The sequence below is a fragment of the Geospiza fortis genome, unplaced genomic scaffold (assembly GCF_000277835.1).
Source record: "Geospiza fortis unplaced genomic scaffold, GeoFor_1.0 scaffold283, whole genome shotgun sequence".
NCBI lineage: Eukaryota > Metazoa > Chordata > Aves > Passeriformes > Thraupidae > Geospiza > Geospiza fortis.
The window spans coordinates 303,200-323,749 of NW_005054571.1; the positions used below are offsets into that span (position 1 = coordinate 303,200).

Here is a 20,550-nt window from a genome sequence, read left to right on the forward strand (position 1 = left end):
CTTGTGCCAGCAACATCGTCCAGCCGTATGGCCTCCCTCAGAGAGCCGACGCCACGGCCCTCGGGTGCAGAGCAGCGCTGCTGTCATGTGGGAGACCCCGGCGGGCATCAGAGTGGAGCTGGGAGCTGCTCCCCGGGAGCAGGGCTGCCTGCCCTCATCGCTGCGCTGGCTTACTGCTACCTGCGGGACCGCCTGTCCAAGGGTGACTATCGCTGCTGGGGCCTGCCCCAGGGCAGGAGGCGTGGGATGCAGCACAGAGTGTCCCCTGCCCTTTGGGAGGGGATGTGGGGTCCCTCCTTGGGGATGGAACCTGCCTGCTGGCTGTAACCTGGGAAGGGTTATCCTTAACGCATCAGTGCATAAAGGGGCTCCAAGAGAGCTAGAGAGAGACTTTGGACATGGGTCTGGAGGGACAGGATAAGGGGGAATGGTTTCCTACTGACTGGCTTCTTCTAACCCTGAGGTCAGGCTTAGATGATGGAGTATTGGGAAGAAATTCTTGCCTGTGAGGTTTGGTGAGGCCCTGGCACAGGTTGCCCAGAGAAGCTGTGGCTGGAAGTGTTCATGGACAAGGCTGGGAGCAGCATGGCCTAGTAGAAAGAGTCCTTTCTCATGGCAGAGAGGTGGAACGAGATAAGCTTTTAGGTTCCTCCCAACCCAGCCCATCACTTATCCCATCTCCCAGAGCTGGGTGCTGCTCTTCCCTTCTCTAGCCAGGGGGTGTCATTCTGACTCTGTGGTAGGAGCACTTCTGTGGTGTCTGGAAATCTCTAGCTGAGGCTGACACCTTGGGGTGACAGTGCCCACTGCCCTGGGATGGCTGCTGCTGTTCTCAGGGTGTGTGATGGGGGCTGCAGTCAGTCACCAAGGCAGCGAGGGTTTTAGATAACCTGCTCACAGGAATGGGTTCTTGCTCGCTGGGGTGGTCAGTGAGAGCTCTGAGCAGCAGCAGCCCCTGCCCATTCCAGGTTAGGATGTCCATGTGTGTTCTCCACACTAACTCCCTCCTCCCTTCTTTCTGCATTTCAGAGGATGCTCTTCTGGAAGCTGCAAGGATTAACAACGTTTCAGAAGTCAAGAGGTGAGCAGGGTTCTGAGACTTGAGAGCAGTGTGCCAAGGGCTGGGAGGGCAGGAAAACCCCGTCAGCGCACAGGGGAGGGAGGAAGGGGCTGGCTGCTCCCAGCTCCCATGGGATGCTCCCCTCACTCTCTCAGATCCAGAGTGGATGAGGAGAGATGGGGAACATCCTTACCTGTTGGGTAGGAGGTGGATTGCAGATCCTTGTGCTGAGAGAGGACAGTATGAGGCCATCCTGTGCAGATGTGGGTGTTCCCCTGTGAAGCTCATCTGTTGGGGTCTGTCTCTGAACAAACAGCCCTTGTGGGTTCCTCAGCCTGAGCCAGCAGTTCTCCAGGAGCCTTTTGTCCCACAAGGAGCAGAGGAGAGAGCTCCACCCAGCCAAGGAGGCCAGGGAAGTGAGTGGTTGGGTGACCAGAGATACAGCTGTTAGGGAGTGGAGCATCTCCAGAGCTCCTGTCCCATGGCAGCAGGCTTTTTGTCCCAGTTGGGTGTGCCTGCCTCATTGGGGTGGTACCATGGCACCTTTCAGGTAGTGTTACATTCCCTGAGGTGGTAGCAAAGGGCCAGTTTGTCACAGGCTCAGCATGTGACTAGTCCCCAGGAGGCACGTTCTTTCTGCAGCCAAACCTCCAGGGAGGGACTCAAAGGTTCTCAGGATGGTGTGTGAGCAGCAGCGCCATGCCACTGAGACATGCTCCAGTGACGGCTCCACCCAGTGCTGGGGGCAAGCTCTGGGGCTGTGGGAGGAAAACAAGTCTCCCCTAAAGTGGGAAGAGAAGTGTGAGAACCTTGGAGCTGCTTCTTGAACAGATCCTGGCACTCCTACCTGGTCTGTCTCATAATGCCAGAGGTTTCCCAAGTGCTGCCCTCAGCCAGTAGAGAATTCAGACCTTTTGGCAGCCTGGCAGCTTGTGTAGGATGGGAAGAGACATTGCTACTCTGTGTACACCACACATGTGTTCCTGTCTCTGGCTGAGATCTCCCACCTAGCACAGGCACCTGGGGAGGTAGGAGCTGCCATCCCTGTGTAGAAGCAAAGGGAAGAGAAGGATGGGTGCACAAGAGGACAGGGAGAGGAGAGCCCTCTTGGCCTGCAGCCAGGGGATGTTCCATCCAGTTTCCAGGATCGTGGAGGAAGCACCTGGCTCTGCTGCACCCCAGGGCTGAGATCTGGCCTAGATCAAGGGCCAAAGAGGATATTGGTGTGCAGCTAATTGGCACATGTGTTCTGCTGCTTGTAATTGCAGGAAGCTGCTGTTTAGGGATGTCTGGGTGATTTGTGAGCCTGGTCAGGCAGATCAGCAAGAGGGATGCTCTGTGCTCCTGCTGGTCAGCGCAGGGCTGGTGGCTGTACGCCATCCTGCTAGGCTGCACGTCTACAGCTTCTCCCTTTGTTTCTGTGCTCTGTCACAGAATCACAGAATTGTTTGGGTTGGAAAAGCCCTCTGAGATCATTGCCTCCAACCATTCCCCCAGCACTGCCAAGCCCACCACTAAGCTGTGGCCCCAAGTGCCACATCCACATGTTTGTTAAATCTCTCCAGGGGTGGGAACTCCACCACTGCCCTGAGCAGCCTGTGCCAGGGCTTGATGACCTTTTCCATGAGGAAATTTTCCCAAACATCCCACCTAAACCTCCCATAGCGCAACTTGAGGCTGTTTCCTCCAATACAGTCATTTGTTACCTCTGAGAATAGCCTGACCCCCACCTGGCTACACTCTCAGAGAGCTGTACAGAATGAGAAGGTCCCTCTGAGCCTCCTTTTCTTCAGGCTGTTCCCCCACCTCCCTCAGCCACTCCTCATCCACCCCTTTGGTCCAGATCCTTGAGCAGCTTCACTGTCCTTCTCTGGACCCACTCCAGCACCTCAAAGTCTTTCTGCTCATGAGGAGCCTCACACTGCACACAGGATTTGAGGTACCTTGCCCAGTGCAAGGGAACAAGGATCTGCCTTGGGCTTGCTGGCCACACTGTAGCTGATACAAGTTAGGGTACTATTTACATTCTTGCCACACCTGGCTTATGTTCAACCACTGTCAACCAGCACCCCCAGGGCCTTTCCTGCTGTGCACTTTCAGCCACTCTCAGCTTGTATATCTGCACAGGGTTGTGGTGACCCATGTACAGGACCCAGCACCTGACCTTGTTGAACCTCATAGAGTGGCCTCAACCCATCAAGCCAGCCTGTCCAGATCCCTCTGCAGAGGCTCTCCAGGGCCTTCCTTCCCATCCTGTTCCCTGTGGGGCTGGCAGCCTCCCACTCTTTGAAGCTTGGTGCCTAACTCTGCTTGGCACATGCTTTTTGCTTGTGTGAGAAGCATGAATGGTGAAAATGACTGACTCGCCCTGCTGCAGGCAGTTTCAGCCTCAAACATGATGAAGGGATTGGAGCATCCCTCTTATAAGGAAAGGCTGAGGGAGATGAAGCTGTTCAGCCTCAAGAAGAGACAACTTGAGAGGCAAACTCATCTTTGTCTGTCAGTGTCTGCAGAGAGGTTGTTAGGGAATTGACCAGGTTCTGCTCCATAGGGCCCAGCAATGGGACAAGAGGCATCAGGAGAAACTGATGCACAGGAAGTTCCATCTCAATATGAGAAAGAACTTTGGGCTGTGAGTGTGACAGAGCACTGGAACAGCCTGCCCAGAGAGCCTGTGGAATCTTCTTCCTCGGGGATATTCAAACCCCACTTGGACACAATCCTTTGCAGCCTGCTCTGGGTGAACCTGCTCAAGGAGAAGGTTGGACACAGTGATCTCCAGAAGGTGCTTCCCACCCCAGCCACTCTCTGATTCCATGATTCTCTTTACAAAAAACTTCCACAGCCCAAGATTGCCAGACCTACTGCAGAGCTGACAGAGGAAACACAAACAGTCTTGCCTTCAGTGCTCTCTCCAGCTGCAAGGGGTGAAGTCCAGACTGAGCTTTGATGGGGCGGGAGTGTGACAATCCAGCTGGGCAGCCATCCATGGAACATTACCTGTCCTCCTGCCTCACTGCTGTCCCCTGCCTGCACTGTCCCCTGGGGTGGTGTTTCTTATCCAGCTTCAAGCTTGTTTGAAGTGGGATGCTGATCTTTTCCAAGTGCCTTCAGCTGACAGCTGGTCATGGCCCTCTGCACATGAAAACATCAGAATACAGTTACTAGGAAATACAGTCTTAGTATAAAATGTGGAAAATGACTGTGTGAGAGAGGGTGGGAGGTACCAAGAAGACCACGAGATCCCACCTAAAGTACCGATTCTAGCTCTGGGGCCCTCATCATGAAAAGGCTGTGGAGCTGCTGGAGTGAGCCCAGAGGAGGCCATGGAGATGCTCCAAAGGTTGGAGCCCCTCTGTTCTGGAGACCCGCTGGGAGAACTGGGGTGTTTAAGGCTCCTGAGAGAGCTGGAAGCCCCTGCCAGTGCCTAAAGGGGCTCCATGACTGCTGAAGAGGGACTCCAAGGGCATGGAGTGACAGGCAAGGGAGGATGGCTTCAGACTGACGGAGGGCAGAGTTAGATGAGATATTGGGAATAAATTCTTCTCTGTGAGGGTTGTGAGTCCCTGGCACAGGCTAGCCAGAGAAACTGTGGCTGCTCCATCCCTGGAAGTGATCAAGGCCAGGTTGGATGGGTCTTGGAGCAACCTGGTCAAGTGGAAGTGTCCCTGCCCATGGCAAAGGGGGTCAGAACTAGCTGAACTTTCAGGTTTCTCCCAACCCAAACCATTCCATGATTCTGTGATTATTCCAAGCAGTGATTTTTCACTCTGAAAAGGACCAGGCCTTTCAGGCATAGCAGACAGACCTCACTGGAGTACACGTTTGTATTGCTGTGGGAAGAATGCATATCCACAGGCTGAATCCAGCCCCTCTGCTGTAGGCTTGCCTCTATCATCTCTGGCTCCTCTGAGCTTCCAGCCAAGTTTTCTCATCTCTAACCACTTGCTGAATGGAGAGAACCAGGCTGAATTCTTCACTGAGCTGAAAGAACATGCTAACTTCTAAAAGCATCCCCTTTGGAGCATGTGGCAAACCAGCTCTTCCCTCCAAGGCCTTCATGCTGTTAGCCAGCACAAAAAATAATACCTAATTGATGTAGATAGTTTAATTTCCCTCAGCCTCAGTTGTTCTGTGCATTTGGAGGGAAAGCAAGAAGCAAAGGCATAAAAAGTGCCCACCTCACTCCCACTTGTGTTGGTATTCAGTATTAATATTGATTCTTTGTGTTCTAGCTTTGTTTCTTAGTAAGCCACCCCAAGAGCACAGGCTTTCAGCAGTTTTCTCACCAGATAAGCATGATGGAGCAGTGTTTTCCTCAGCCCTGTGCAGCTGTGACTCATGGAGACACAGAGCATGTGTCAGATGGCTGTTATCAGCCTCATTCCCAACAGCAGGCAGCCACTCATATCTGTCTGGTAATGAGATCTGGAGCTGACCAGGTGCTCTCCTGCTCTCACAGGGATCCAGACAGATGTGGCAGTGGGGCAGGAAGCTCCATGTCAGTTGCTTCAGCTGGGTCTGCTCTCTCCAAGCTGATTTTTTAGTTGGAGGAGATGCAGAAACAGCTAAGTCAGGCTTGATTGCCCCAAACAGTGATCTCTCAATTTTCAAGCAGTACCACTCATCTTGGCTCTGACTTATGGCAGTTCTGCCTCCTCCAGACTGTGCTTGTCTCTTCTCCCTTGTTTGTAAGCAGCACAGCTCATTGAGCAATTTCCCCCATCCCTGTCTCTGGAAGTGTTCAAGGCCAGGTTGGACAGGGCAGTGGAAGGTGTTCCTGTCCATGGGAGGGAGTAGAAACAAGATGAGATTTAGGGTCTCTCCCAGCTGTAACCCTTTCAGTTCTCTCCAGTTTGGGGGGATGAACTGGGGGTACAGTCCCCCAGTCTTTTGTTTGCTTCCTGGCTCAAGTGTTCGTTACAGGAATTTAGAGACTGGGTAAAAAATCCCTCTGCAGTGTTTCAGGCTTTGCTTACCTGGAACATCAGATCGTTGAAAGGCACTGTGTGGAGGAGGTGGGCCTTTATGGGAGCCATGTTGTACCTGTTGAAGCATCTTCTCTCACAGAATAATTGTGAGTGTCGTGACTGAGGCTCAAGGGATGCCTGAATGCTTTGTAGGGTGAGCAGAAGAGTCCTGTCATTGGCTCCTGGTCACTAGCCATCATGTACCTTATCTCAGTCCTGAGCAGATGTGACACATCTTCAGCAGGGGTAGTGGGAGCAGGTTGGAGGCAGGATTGGGAGATGATTTATAATTATGTTTATTTCTGTTGCTCCATGCTTATATATGATGTTGAGCCTGCATTTGTCTGTGTGTATCTGAGTTACAGACACCTAGGGTTTTTAGGATTAAAAAATGTTTATCATGTAAATGTCCCCTTTAATCTTCAAATCTCCCCAAATTTTCCAGGACTGTGTTTCAGTGAAAGTTTTGTTACTGATTATTGAGTTTGAATTGGCCTGTGGCTGCAGGAATTCAGAGCACATACAACAGCCCAGATTTCTTCATGTTGGCAATGAAGTATTGGGGGAGATGTATGTGTGCTGTGCTTTCCTGTTCTAGATAGCTGGAAAACTGCCCTTTTTGATCTGTTTCTTGGTGTATTTTGGTCTCCCAGGATTGTTTGAATTTGTACACTGAGTACAGAGCAGTGTCTCTGCAGTCAGTGCCAGGCCTACAGGAGATTTCATGCTTCTTTCCAAAATAGCTTTAAAGCCCATAAATCCCAGATCCCTCTCTCTGGAAGCAGACACCAACACACCTGGATGCATGGGAGCTTCTGTATGTCTGGAATATGCCTGGGAACCATCAGAAGGTTAATTCCAGTTAGTGGAGATGTTTATCAGCAGGGCTGAGTGCAGGAAAGCCTCCTGAGCAGCTCTGGGTTTGGAGGAGAAGCAGTCCACCAGCATGGATGTGGCCTGTACAACCAGGGGAGCAATAATTCCACTTTCCTCACAGCTCAGGAGTTAAGGGACACCTTGGAAGATGTGAGGTAGCAGGTTAAAAACACGCCGAGTGCTTGCTTTGTGCTTGCTTACACAGCACATCAGCTGTGAATGTTGGTGGATGTGGGAGAGTCTGACACTTGAGTTCAGACCTGCACAGAGTAAGTCGAGCAGGTAACACATGCCACCTCCAGGAGGAATGGATTGTCAGAAGTTAGTGTATTATGCTCAAATTCCTCTGCAAAAGTGATGGCTCATTTCCCACTTACACTGCTGACTCTGCCAGAGCAGGTTGCAGGCTGGTAGGGTATTTTTCTGGCACACAGCTCAGCTGTTGTTGGGTTGACCGGATTGGGGCTACTCCATGTAGGGTTTCACATTCTCTTCCAAACCTGGTGATGCCAGCTGTGAAATCACAGAAGGATTTGGGTTGGAGGGCACTTTGAAGCTCATCCAGTTCCAGCCCCCTGCCATGGGCAGGGACACGTTCCACTAATCCAAGTAGCTTCAAGCCCTGTCCAACCTGGTATTGAACACTTACAGGCACAGGGCAGCTGCAGCTACTCACATGTCTGTGTTAGCCTTTTCATGCTTGGGTTGTACCTCTTTGACTTTTCCCACTCCATGTGCTTCACCCATGGTGGTTTTGCCCACCCTCTGTGCCTCCAGACCTGCTCTCCTCTTGGAGTTGGCTTTACCTCCTGAAACTTGGATTTATAAGAGCTTCCCCTTGATTTTGAAAATTTCTTTCCAGGAGTTTCTCCTTGGCCACTGGCCTCTCTTCATGGCCTGTTTGTGCTGTCAGAGCTAGGCTTACCAGGATTCCTCCAGAATCCCCCCTGTCCTGGGAGCAGCTTTCCTGCCTTACGAGCTGCAGGGAAATGCTGTTCCTCTCTTCCTTCCCGTTCCCCTTCCCCTTCCCCTCCCCTTCCCCACGATGTGCTGCTCCATATGTTTTCAGGGAGCACCATGGTGTGTTTCTGCCCTGCAAAGGTGGTGAGGGGTGAGAGACAGCAATGAGCTCTCTCCAAGAATACAGCAGCTGCATCAAAGGGTGTCAAGCAGCTCGCTGTGTTCTCCTCTCCAAGCAGATCCTTTCCCTGGCCAGAAAATCTAGCAGGGATTGTGCTTTCATGTTCCAAGATATTGTTCAGTTGGGATGTTTTTCTTTCCCCCTTCTTCTGCAAAGCAGAGAGCAGTTCCCAAGAGGGTGAGCACATCTGAGGGTGTCCCACACTCTGCAGTTAAACAGTGACATATTGGGACAGGGCTGGGGGAAATGTCTAAGAGGCTGACAGAAACAGAAGCTATTGTTGTTGCAAAAGTTCAAGTTTCCAGCTTCCTCTTCCTCCACCTGTCAGGATGGAGTGCTGGGCATGCTCCCAGCACTGAGCACAAACTCAAACATGCCCTCTGGGCTCAGCAGTGTCACCGAGTCAGTCACCCAGAACCCCAGTGACGGGTGAATAGAAGGCACATCTGTCCGGGGGCAGTGGGGGGAGAAGGCTCATCGCTGCCGATGTGCGCTCTTTATCTCTTCTGCGGGGATCAAAGTGCTAAAGCTTTGGGAACTGCTGGCTTGGGGTAAAATAGGGCATATGCACAAAGCAGTAGGTGCTGCTCTGCCCAGATTCCTTCAGCAAATTCCAGAGCAGACAGTGATGTTCAGAGAGTCAAGGAATCGCAGAGTGGGCTGGAAACAACCTTAAAGCTCACCCAGTTCCAACCCTCTGCCATGGGCAGGGACACTTTCCACCCGACCAGGTTGCTTCAAGCCCCATCCAGCTTGTCCTTGAACATTTACGGGGATGAGGCAGGCATGGCTTCCCTGGGCAGCCTGTGCCAGGGCCTTACCACCCTCATAGGGAAAATATTCTCCCTAATATTCAGTCTAACCCTGCCATCTGTCAGCTTTCTGCCCTAAAACCATTAGAAAAAAAAAAAGTTTTACTGAAATCCCTTAAATATGAGTACTTCCCCAATCAGAAACAGCACCAGCTCTGGTTTGGGGTTCTTCCCCTGACCAGGTCTTGAATCACAGAATCCCAGAAGAGTTTATGTTGGAAGAGACATTTAAAGGTCATCCAGTCCAACTCCTGCCAGGGGAAGGGACATCTTGGTGGCATCACTGCAGTCAAAGAACAGTTTGTCATTTGAGAAACACTGGAAATGGCGCTAATAGAGCTGTATCCGTGTGAGAAACTCCTTAGGAGAGGAGTGTCCTGGATCTTACTTGGTTAAAATGTGGATAAACATCCTAAACATTGATCAGAGGATTTTATTTAATTAAAATAAAATACTCCTGCTGGTAAATACATTTGGCTGTCTGGGATCTGAGCAGTGGTCTTGGCTTTATCGATTGTCATATCATTAAATCAGGCGGACAAAAAATAAATGGTGGGCCTGAAGACCCTGAACATAAAGTTCAGTTGTCTGAAAATCTGTTAAGTTGCTGAGCATCTTGCAATGATTTAACCAAAAAAAAAAAAAAAAAAAGCAATCCAGCTCCTAAATGAAATGTCAATGCATATTATGGTAGATGGTATGATGCAAGTAATTCCCTCACTGGGCTCAGTGATGTGGCATTCCAGATGCTTATGATGATCTAGATTCCTGAACGGAAAACTACTTGACTGATCCTAATACCTTTGCTCCAAGCCTGTAACCTAATCCCACAGGAGAGGCTCCAGCATCCTTCCTGTTGGATGCACGATGATTAAACAGGTTTGACTGCCAGACTAGGATCTTTTTCATTATTTTTTTTAAGAATGAAGATAATTCATTATTCAGTGTGTCCTTCGAGTGTGTCTGTAAAGAAAAAAGCCTTTCAGTACTCATAGGTATTTTTCAGTGGCTCCAGAGTGCCTTGAGAATTCTAAAATCACAGGATGATAGAATGGCTTTGGTTGGAAGAGACCTTAAAGATCATCTAGTCCCAACCCCTTTGCCATGGACAAGGACACCTTCCACTAAACCAGGTTGCTCAAAGCCCCATCCAGCCTGGCCTTGGACACTTCCAGGGATGGGGCAACCACAGCTTTTCTGGGCAACCTGTGCCAGGGCCTCACCAACTTCACAGGGAAGAACTTCTTCCCAATGTCTAATGTAAATCTCTCATCTTTTAGTTTAAAACATTATCTTTTTACTTGAAATAAGGGCTGATGTCCTGTCCTTTGTCTCAAAGGGAGATACTGAAGAGTTACACTGCAGGTCCCATTTATGAGAAAACAAATGTAACAGGAGAAGGGGGTTGACTTCACACTGACATAATGCAGGGTTAGATTGTATATTGGGAAGAAGTATCCATTCACATGGCTACCCTGTCCCTGGAAGTGTTCAAGGACAGGTTGAATGGGGCTTAGAGCAAACTGGTCTAGGGGAAGGTGTCCCTGGCTGTGACAGTGAGATTGGAACTGGATGATCTTCAAGGTCATTTCCAGTCCAAACCCTCCAATGAAATGTTAAAACTCATGACAGGCAAAATTAAGACTGATTCTTTGCAGCAGAGCAACCCAGTGGCTGGCAGAAGGTGACCAGGATGGTCTCTCTGCCCCTTTAATGTAAAATCATATAAACACCATGGTCAGGTGTAAATGGGCCTGATACTTTGCAAAATTACATCAATTAAACTCTACTGAGGATGTTAATCAGTGGTTGGTGTTGGGCTTTAAGGCTTTTATTGCCAGGCAGAAGTTCCCAGCCTGAAGGGATTTGTGTGCCTCCATCCTGGCATAGCTGATGCCTTCTTACCTGCAGTTTGGTGTTGGGGTTACTGTGCCCCTTCTGGGTTCTTTTTTCAGGCTCCCTCTCCCTTGTCATCAAGATGCTTTTATTTCCTGGATTTTCTGTGGCTATTAGGCTGTCACAGTGACACACTATAGGAAGGGGGTGATGTGAATGTTACTGCTTTCAAATTATTTTCAAATGTAAAGTAAATACAATGAAATTCAGAAATTACTTGGACATGTTGATCCACACCTCTCTGAGACAAATGGAAGGGGATTTGGCATCACAATATCTGGGAAAGGATTGTTGGAAGCAGTTAGGGTGAGTCAGAGGAGACAGTAAGATCTCTGGCATTGCATCCTGAGCTCTGGTGCTGGTGGGATTGGCTCCTTGGGGTCTGGGGGAGCTGGGTGTGGAGTTTGTTCCTGCAGTGACAGCGAGCGAGCAGTTTTCCAGCACAGGGAGCTGCTCCCTGTGCCTGCGCAGAGGACACGGCACACATGGCGGCACAGATGGAGCTGTGGTGTGGATTTCTGCTGCAGGCAGTGTCCTTCCAGCTGGAGCAGGTGATGGTGTGACCAGCAGCGGCCGTGGGTCTGAGTCAGGCTACCTTATCTCTGTTGTGAGTGCAAACACCTCTGTAAGCGGAGCTGCAAAGGGAGCTGATCTGTGCAGATAGCAATCTGCTCTCCCCTGTGTGTCTGGGCACACCCTGCCTCACCAGGATGGAAAGCTGTGTGGCTGCACAGGGTTATTTCTGCTTTCAGCATTCTGTGCTCTGAGAGTGCTCTTCAGGCAGCAGAACTGGCAGCACACTCTTGGCATTCACTTGCAGGGATGTGGTGCTGGCAGAAGGAGAAAGCATAAGGATATTTCACAAATTCTTCATAGAAAGGGCTGTCCAGCCCTGGCACAGGCTGCCAGGGGCAGCAGTGCAATCTCCATCGCTGGAGGAATTTAATAGATGTGTGGATGCAGCACTTGGGGACATGGGTTAGTGGTGAGCTTGGCAGTGCTGGGGGAATGGTTGGACTCAATGGTCTCAGAGGGGCTTTTCCAGCCCAAATGATTCCATAATTCTGTGCCATACCCTGCAGAGGGCCAAGGCCGCTCTTGTGCAACTCCCCAGATGAGTTTACTGGGCCCCTGGATAATGCAGGGGCTGCAGCTTGACCAGTGTTGGCCATATCCAGGGCTGTGTAGATCCAAACCCCCATAAGGCTGTAGGTGAATCATCCCTGCTCTCCATCATGCTGCTGGATGGTTGTTCAGGTATTAAACCACAGAGAAAAACGAAATAAAAATTGGATCTGGAGTGGATTCTGTGTGAAAATTTGTTCTACAAGTATCAGACTTCTTTGGACCAGGGTCCTGTTGTTGACTGCCAGATAGTTCATTACTATTGAACTTTAAATTGTTACCCTGGTAAAGAGAGCATAAAGCTTCTATGGTTGGTGCTATGGTAATTTACAGTGGTCACAGCCTTCTGAATCACAGCTGGGAGCTACAAATGGAGGCTGCCAGTTATGATTCTAGTATTTCAGCTATTAGGTTTCTGTCCAAATGTGTAATGAACAGTTCAGAGCTTCCAGAACCACAGCACTAGCACTGGCCACTCCTTCTGTCAAAAAAAGGGTGGTCAAATTGTCCCCCCAGACCCATTCCCTGTGTATCATACCACTGCTCCAGTCAGAAGAGTTCACCAATGTGCTTCTGTGTAGAGCTTGCCTGAAGCCATCTGCCTGTTGGCTCTCAAGGCCCAGTCTCTGTCAAATAAGGCAGGTAGTTCAACTGGAGAGGAAACAGGCTTTTTATTCATATGATGTTTATCTGGCTGGTTTGTCCAGTCAGTGGACTGAACTGCGTTCAGCTGTGTTCGAGATACCAGCCAAAGTTCAGGCATTGCTAGTTGGAAATAACTTTAGAATTATCATACCATATATTGTAGCACTGAGGGGTTTGGTTGGGAGGGAGCTTCAAGACTATCTAGTTCCAACCCTTCTGCCATGGGCCTTCCACTAGACCAGGGTGCCAGAAGCCCTGTCCAGCCTGGTATTGGACACTCCCAGGGATAAGACAGCCACAGCTTCTTTGGGCAACCTGTCTCAGGGCCTCACCACCCTCACATCCAAGAATTTCTTCCTGATATCCCATCTAACCCTGCCCTGTGTCAATGGGAAGCCATTTCCTCTTGTCCTGTCACTCCAGGCCCTTGTCCGAAGTCCTCTCCAGGTCTTTTGGAGCCCCTTTAGGCACTGGCAGAGGCTCTAAGTTCTCCCTGGAGCCTTCTCTTATTCAGTTTGAACATACCAGGTGTCTCTCTGTATATGAGTGTATTTGTTCCTCGGGATAAGTTTCTAGTGAAACTGCTGTGAAGGTTGCAGTGAGGTGGAGGGAGGTTGGCAAGACACCCTGGGTATATCTGTGAGTGTTCCCTGGACCAGCATTCCTACTTTCCTTTATTTTTTTCCAACTGTAGGAAGAGGAATATGGTTCATTTACCTCCTTTTCACTCATTCCATCCCAGCACTCTTAACCAGTGAGAGCATTGCCACCAGAGCAGCTCAAGGGTGAGGAATTTGGAAAGGCTGTCTGAGTTCAGATGTGTACCTTTCTAGGTCCTTAAAGAAGTGATCTGACTTGTTCAGTGCGTGCAAGCACTCACACCCACACCTGACCTTGACTTCCTTGCCTGGGATTCTGGGCAGAATTTTAAAACTTGCAAGTGTGGTGCTTGCACAGGTGGAACATGGCTGCTGTGTTCACTTGTGTCTCTCCCAGCAGGGAGTTCAATGACAGCTCTTCCCTGTTATACCCGTGTGGAGGATGCACAGTGCAGGGACAGCCTCATCCAGAAAGGAGGTTGGAAAAGCCTTAATATGTGAAAAGGGAGAGGAATAAACGAAGGGGCAGAGAACTGCTGACTCTTGTGTGGTCCACCCTCCTTTCTAAAGCCTGACCCATGCCTTCCCTGTCTTGGTACTGGCAGCACCTTGCTCCTGCAAGAAAAATGGGTTCATAATCATGGATCTGGTTGTGTAGAGGGACCTTTTACACAGGCAGAAAGTGGCAGGACAAGGGGAAATGGCTTCAAACTGACAGAGGGGAGATCTAGATTAGATATGGCAAAGTTCTTCCTTGAGAGGGTGGTGAGGCCCTGGCACAGGTTGCCCAGAGGAGCTGTGGCAGCCCCCTCCCTGGAAGTGTCCAAGGCCAGGTTGGACAGATCTTTGAGCAAACTGGTCTAGTGGAAGGTGTCCATGCTTAAGGCAGAAGTGATGGAACAAGATGGCCTTCAAGGTCCCTTCTAGCACAAACCCTTCTGTGAATCATTCTATGATTCTATGACTTGAACATGCAGGGTTTAGAGTTTGTCTCATTTAATTTGAGCACTGTAAAATTTGTGTCTCAATTCTGAACTTCCTTTCTTCCTTGTGGTATGCAGAGAGAACTATCATTTCATACTGTCTGGGTTCAGCACATGTTTTAGGTTGAGCTAAAGTACCTGCTGCAAAAACCTGTCCCTTGCCATTATCTTGCAAAAGCTGAGAAAATTTTGGAGACATAAGGAGAGTTTCGTTTCTAATATATTTGGAGGTTGTCTTATTTGTTCTTATGTTGTATGAGAAAACTGTGAAGTATCTGCAGGTGGCATGGACTTTGGAGTTCCACTGAGCTGCTTCTGAAGCCTAATGGGTGCTTTGCAGCCAAAGGATTCAAATGTCATTGGAATTTGGGTTTATCAGTTTTGCTACTGATTGGTTCTTCAGAAATTAGACTGAACAGAATAAATAAATTTACAAACAATACAGAAAGCAAGATGTTGGCATTGCACCCTTTGAAAGGAGTGGGATTGCCATCACCTGAATGTTTGTTTAAGTTTGGTCACCTTTGAGAACTATTGAATCAACTTCATGTTGGGTCTTCTGGACCGTGCTGGAGCAGGTGCCTGCACAGTAAAACATTCTGCTTTCCCTCATTAGCTCCAGAATGCCTGAGGTGCTCTCTTCATATCTGTTTTCTGACCATATCTCTCCCCTTTCCAGGTTGTTGGAAGAAGGCACAGATGTGAATGCAAGGCACAAGCTTGGCTGGACGGCTCTCATGGTGGCAGCCATCAGCAGGCACTCCAGGTATGTGCATCTCACATCATGATTACTCTCTTCAACCTTTTCCTAAAGTCACACTGAGCTCTGTAGAGGATCCTCATAAAGTTTGGGATGTGTTGTGAAGCTTAACCAAAGGGAGCTTGTCACTCTCCTTATGCCCAGTATGGGGTGTGACAGATCAGGGCAGGCTGCTCCTCTGTCCCACAGATGTGACAGCTGAACTGATGGTGCCATTCCACACCAGCTCTCAGGTTTTGGCCATGGATGAGCCCATACCTGTGGGATGTTGTTGTGGTGGGTATCCCACCAGCCAAAATCACTCCTGTCCCATATCTTCTCACTGGTGATGGTGTCACCGGGGCTGAATGCTGTGCCCTTGCTCCACAGTTCCCATGATGATCACTCTGGCTTCTTGTAACCTTTTAAAGACACTCCTAAATATATTCAGTCTACAACTAAATTCAATTAGGTTTTTTTATTTAAGGAAAAAAAGAGAAAAAGAAATCCAATTTTGGAAAATGTGGGACAGACGGGAGAATGAGCTTTGATGTTACAACCTCTCAGGGATGCTTTACTTAGTCACAAGTTCATAAGCAAAAAAGCTTAATTACTTGGGAAAACACAGGATTAAAGCAGTACACAAAGGCTGCATATCCGCTCTCGGGTGACACTATCCCAATCCATGCGCTGAGTTCGTGTGTGGTGCAAACTTTGATGTGTGCTATGACAAGCTGAAAGTCGTGACCTCCTCAGGGAGCTCCTTAAAACAGGCCCAGAGGTGGGGGCTTGCGAATGTTTGTTTAACTTTGATGTCCGAGCAGCAACAGGCTCTGTTATTTGCCTGTCCATGAAGGGATGGGCTTGGGAGCCTCCCACCTTTCCCAGTGGACAATGGTCAGCAGCAGAGTGTGACGACTGTTGACCATTCCAAGTGACTGGTGAAGCAGAACAGGACTTCCCGAGTTGCAAAGGCTAAGGGGAGACAGGGAGAAAGGCTGTTCATGGGACAATAATTACCTAAAATCAGGCCTAAAATCAAGTGGAAATGCTAATGAAAACATCTTGACAAAAAATGTGTGGACTTCGGGCTGGTCCCTTCTGAGAGGGCAGAGTCATCACCACGTCTGTCTTTGTTGTGTACCTGGCCAAAAGAAAAAGGGCTTGGATGTGTTGGGCAAATTCTGTTTATTTTTCCCACATTTTAGATGAATACCAACTTAAAGTGAAAATTAAGAAGATCTTGAATACCTGAAGCTCAGTATAACTTTTCTTCAGATAGCAGAAGAGTAATTAAATACTACTGGACTTGCTGATCTTAAAGGTCTTTTCCCACCTTTGTGATTCTGATTCTATCCTTGCTGGAGACAAACATAAATGCAAGCTTATTCCTTATGTAACAGCTCTGGCATTGTGCCAGACAAGGTTTTGGCCCTCAGTCCTGTTTCTAGACTTGAAATGTCCACAGTGCAGAGTGGGAAATGCATTGAGCTGGAGTGTGACCCACAGAGAGTTTGAAATTCCTTGCAAATAGTTTGCTAATGGACCTAGTCCACAGGGTGAACTGTGTAACTGAAACTAGATGTTGTGGCCAGGGTGTAATGGGGAAGGGAAGAGTCAGAGGCACAATGATGCAGGATGGTTTTGTTTATAGATTGTGGTCCCTCTGTAAAAGGTTGTGCTCTAAATCTGCTATCTCCAGCCACAGCAACTGATCTCAGAATCAGAATCATGGGTTGGAAGGGACCTTGAAGATCTTCCACCCTTCTGCTGTGAGCAGCAGCATCTTCCACTAGACCAGGTTGCTCCAAGCCCAGCCCAACCTGGTCTTGAATGCTTTCAGGGATGGGGCTGCCACAGCTTCTCTGGGCAACCTGTGCCTGAGCCTCACCACTCCGTCAAGGTAGAATTGCTTCCCTCTGTTCAATCTAACCCTGTCCTCTGGCAGTGTGAAACCATCCTCCTGTGTCCCAATTGCCTGTGTAATCCACCTGATGTGATGGATTTGAAGTTTTTATGGCTTTTGGTCCTTTGCCCCTCAGGCCAGCACCTCTGCAGAGGTGAGCTGGGCTGTCCCTGGCTCAGAGATGGCTTGAGGTGCAGCCAGCTGAACAGGACCTACAGGTACTGCTTGCCTGCAAAAATATCAAGGTCATTCCAATGTTTAACTTATTGGCTCTCTCACCACTTCCTATTTTGTGGCTAATGATACCTCCACAGGTTCCTCAGCATGGTTTTGAAGGGCTGGGATGCTGGGAACTGAGATGAGTGTTCATCCTCAACACCTTTCCGAAGGTGTTTTTCAGAGAGGAATGATGTTTTCAGTCTCCACTGTGTGCTGGAGATTTCTATGACCTGTGCTTTAGCTTTGTCATGTTTCCCAATTTCCATAGCCCTCACTCTTCCAATTAGACAGCCCCAGTCCATCTGTTTAATTTAATTCCAGAGGCACTGCTTTAATGATTTCTGTCAGTTGCCATCAGCTACAAGATGAAATCCAGTGTGCTGGAAGGCAAGTTTGGGGTCCATCTTTTCTTTTTACAGCAAAACAATAATCATCTTCTTCCTCTTGGAAATGTCTTGTGTCCAAAATGTGGGGAGGCATTAAGAAGCATTCTGCAATATTGCCATGGATAGGTCTCCAGGAGGAGACCGGTGTCTGCCTGGGTGGGGAGATACAGTAGTGAATCTAGTGGAGACAGATATTTAGGCTTTCTTTTTTGCATGAGACAGAGTCAGTGTCCAAATTATTTGGCTCCATGATGATATATGTTGTAACTGGGTCGTGGGCTAAAGACACATCAGCTGTGACCATGTTTACAGCAGCAAAGGAAGGTTTTATGCTGTAGTTCCCATTGCTGTGGGAATTACCATAGCATTGTCATATTTTTAGAGTTTAGCTGTATGTCTGTATTCTGTAGAATAGTGACCTTTTCTATATCTGGTTATCAGCTACTCCTTCGCTTTTTATCATTTCCACAGAAATAAAGTGACAGTGAAATGTCAAGTCATCTTCTCAGCCTCCTCTGCCTCCTCTGAGGCAGAGAACTACTTGTGTGGTAGGGGAGACTAAGGCACAGAGCAGCATGGAGAGTCTGAATCCCAGTGGGATAAGTTTGAGTGGTTCTGAAAAACACTGGAACCTGCTTCTGCTCCCATTCAACTACATTGGCACAACCCCTGGGCAGCAATTCTGAAGGCTGGAGCGTGAGCACGAGTCTGATGAGGAGTGGCTGAGGGAGCTGAGGGCCTCAGCCTGGAGAAAAGGTGGCTCAGGAGAGACCTTCTCACTCTGTCAAACTCCCTGAGAGGTGGGTGGAGCCAGATGGGGGTCACTCTCTTCTTCCAGGTAACAAGGGACAGGGAAAAAAGGAAACAGCCTCAAATTGTGCCACGGGAGCTTGAGGTTGGTGTTAGGGAAAATTCCAAGCCTGAAAATATTGTCAAGCCCTGGAAGAGACTGCCCAGTGCAGTGGTGGAGTCACCGTCCCTGGAGGGATTTAAAAATCCTATGGAAGTGGCACCTGGGGACAATGTTTAGTGGTGACCTTGGTAGTGCTGGAGGAACAGTTGAACTCAATGATCTCAAAGGGGTTTTCTAACCTAAATGGTTCTGTGATTCTGTGATTTTAGGGCTTCCAAAGTTTTCTGCATGGCTCAGGTGGTGGGGAGGAGCACCTGGGTGCACTCACAGGGATTCCTTTCTCAGAATGCAGTTCAAGTGCAGTTCAAGCCTATGCAAGGCTCCATAAAGGCTTTTACAGTAGCAGCAGCAGCAATGCCCGTGTTTTAATTGGACAGAAGTGCTCCAGCCCTCAGAGCATCATTTTGTTCCCCTCTGGACTCACTCCAGCAGCTTCACATCCTTCTGATTTTGGGTGGCCCAGAGAGGGAGGCAGCCCTGCATGTGGGGTCTCACCTGAGAGGAGCAGAGGGTCAGAATTGCCCCTCCTCTGCTGTCCATGCTGTGGGATCAGCCTAGGGTGTGGGTTTCTGACAGTGCACTGTCAGGACATGTTGAGCTTTGTCTTCTTGTTTCACTGGGGGCTTTAGCCTCCAAATTCCCCTTGACTCTTCCCCACATCTACTCATCTTCATTTTCTTTTTGCAGCTTTTACTTCCTGTGCACCCTTTCTTCTTCTGCCTTCCTCTTCAGGTCTGGATCTCTTTGCATTTCTTCACCTTTGCTTCTCACCACCTTTCTTCTGGGAATGACCAATGTCAAGTGACTCCTCCTTGAGTTTGGCTCTCCTTTTCCTTCTCTGCCTTTCTGTGAAGATCAAAGGAGCTGTGGGTCAAAGGTTCTCCCATGGAACCAGAACCAGCAGGGCTTGGGCCAGCGTGGCCTTGTCCCATCCCTCACCCTCCTCCAATCCTCCTCGGGGAGAGGCGTCAGGAAGTAGTTTGTTCCATGCCTCCATGTACATTGCTGGGAGCTGTGCCTCATCCACATGTGCATTGAAGATGCTCTGTGGTTGTTTTATATTGGTAATGACAATTCCTCATGGACTGTGATATTCTAGTGGGTTTGTTCTGAGATTGGTGAAGGGTGACTGATCTGGAGCTGTTCCCTGTCTACAGGCAGTGACATGATGAACTGGTGCAGTCTTGTTGTCTATATTAGGTACATACATCTGTTCCATGGGGATTTTTTCACTCCTTTCACTTTAGACAAATCATTCAGAGCTGTCTGCAGTGGAGCTGGAGAAATATCTGAGTACCTTTGGAAGAAGATAGGGCCCAATGTGTCACCTGTCAGAGAGCTGAGGAGTTGGGTGTGGGTTTCAGCTATGGTGACAGAACATTTGGAGGGCCTGATCCTACAAACTGGGGCATTGACTTTCAACCACTCCCTTTCTGGGTGTTTTTGATGAACAGTGACCACTTGGCTGGTCCTGCAGCTGTTACTCACACCTCTGCCTTGGCAGCACCCCATCTCAGACCCCAGGACATGAGCATCCCTGTTTTCAGGAATGAACACCCTGTGATGTCTTGCAACTCAGGCACAATGTGATACTGTCAGTTTAGCAGATTCCTGCACCTCTCCAAACCACAGAAATGGCTTCTCTTCACATTTTCTTACTGTTCCAGGCAGGGAGCAGGGCTTCTAACACTCTTCATGGTGAACTCCCTTCACCCTGCCTCTGAAAGATGATTCACCCATGTCACACTCTTAAAGAAAACTGAAGAATATAACAATTACCACCTTTCAAGATTTTTTTCCCCTTTTTTTCAGATTCCATAGTTCCTTTTTATTCCTTTTTGAGGAGTCAGTAATTTTCATCTGGGTTAATAATAACACATCACAGCACAAGGGGTTCCTGCGGCTGCCTGGCTTTCTGTGCCATGGGTAGATGTAAACATGCTCCTGGGAAGGCACACATCCACTTTTAGCTTTATCTGAGAAACAGTTCCTCCCAGCCCTCCTGCTGTGCTGAGTTTTACACAGTTAAGATATAACCAGGCAAGGATCTTCTTTGTGTCCAGGCAGGACATGTGGCTCCTACCAGAGCTCAGGGCAGCCGCCTATCAAAGCCCAGCCAGGCGTTTGCATTGTGCTGATAACACACGGTCATGGGGATCACCAGGCTTCTTGGTTCACCAACCCCAGCTGCCGGCGGTGGTCCAGGCATAACATCTCTCTTGACGCAGCCCCAGTCACCTCCCACCATCTCAGCATTGATTTCCCCACCCCCTGTATTGT

The 20,550-nt window shown here is 49.0% G+C and overlaps 1 protein-coding gene across 1 annotated transcript in view; it reads left to right on the plus strand.

Moving 5' to 3' along the window:
- The first annotated feature begins 6 nt into the window (after nucleotides 1-6).
- Nucleotides 7-20,550, plus strand: part of CLPB (ClpB homolog, mitochondrial AAA ATPase chaperonin) — a 73,541-nt gene continuing 52,997 nt past the window's right edge. The window contains exons 1-3 of the mRNA XM_005429718.3: nucleotides 7-202; nucleotides 1,030-1,081; nucleotides 14,787-14,873. Coding sequence (XP_005429775.1) covers nucleotides 28-202; nucleotides 1,030-1,081; nucleotides 14,787-14,873 — 314 coding nt within the window. The 5' untranslated portion in view covers nucleotides 7-27. The remainder of the gene's footprint in view (nucleotides 203-1,029; nucleotides 1,082-14,786; nucleotides 14,874-20,550) is intronic.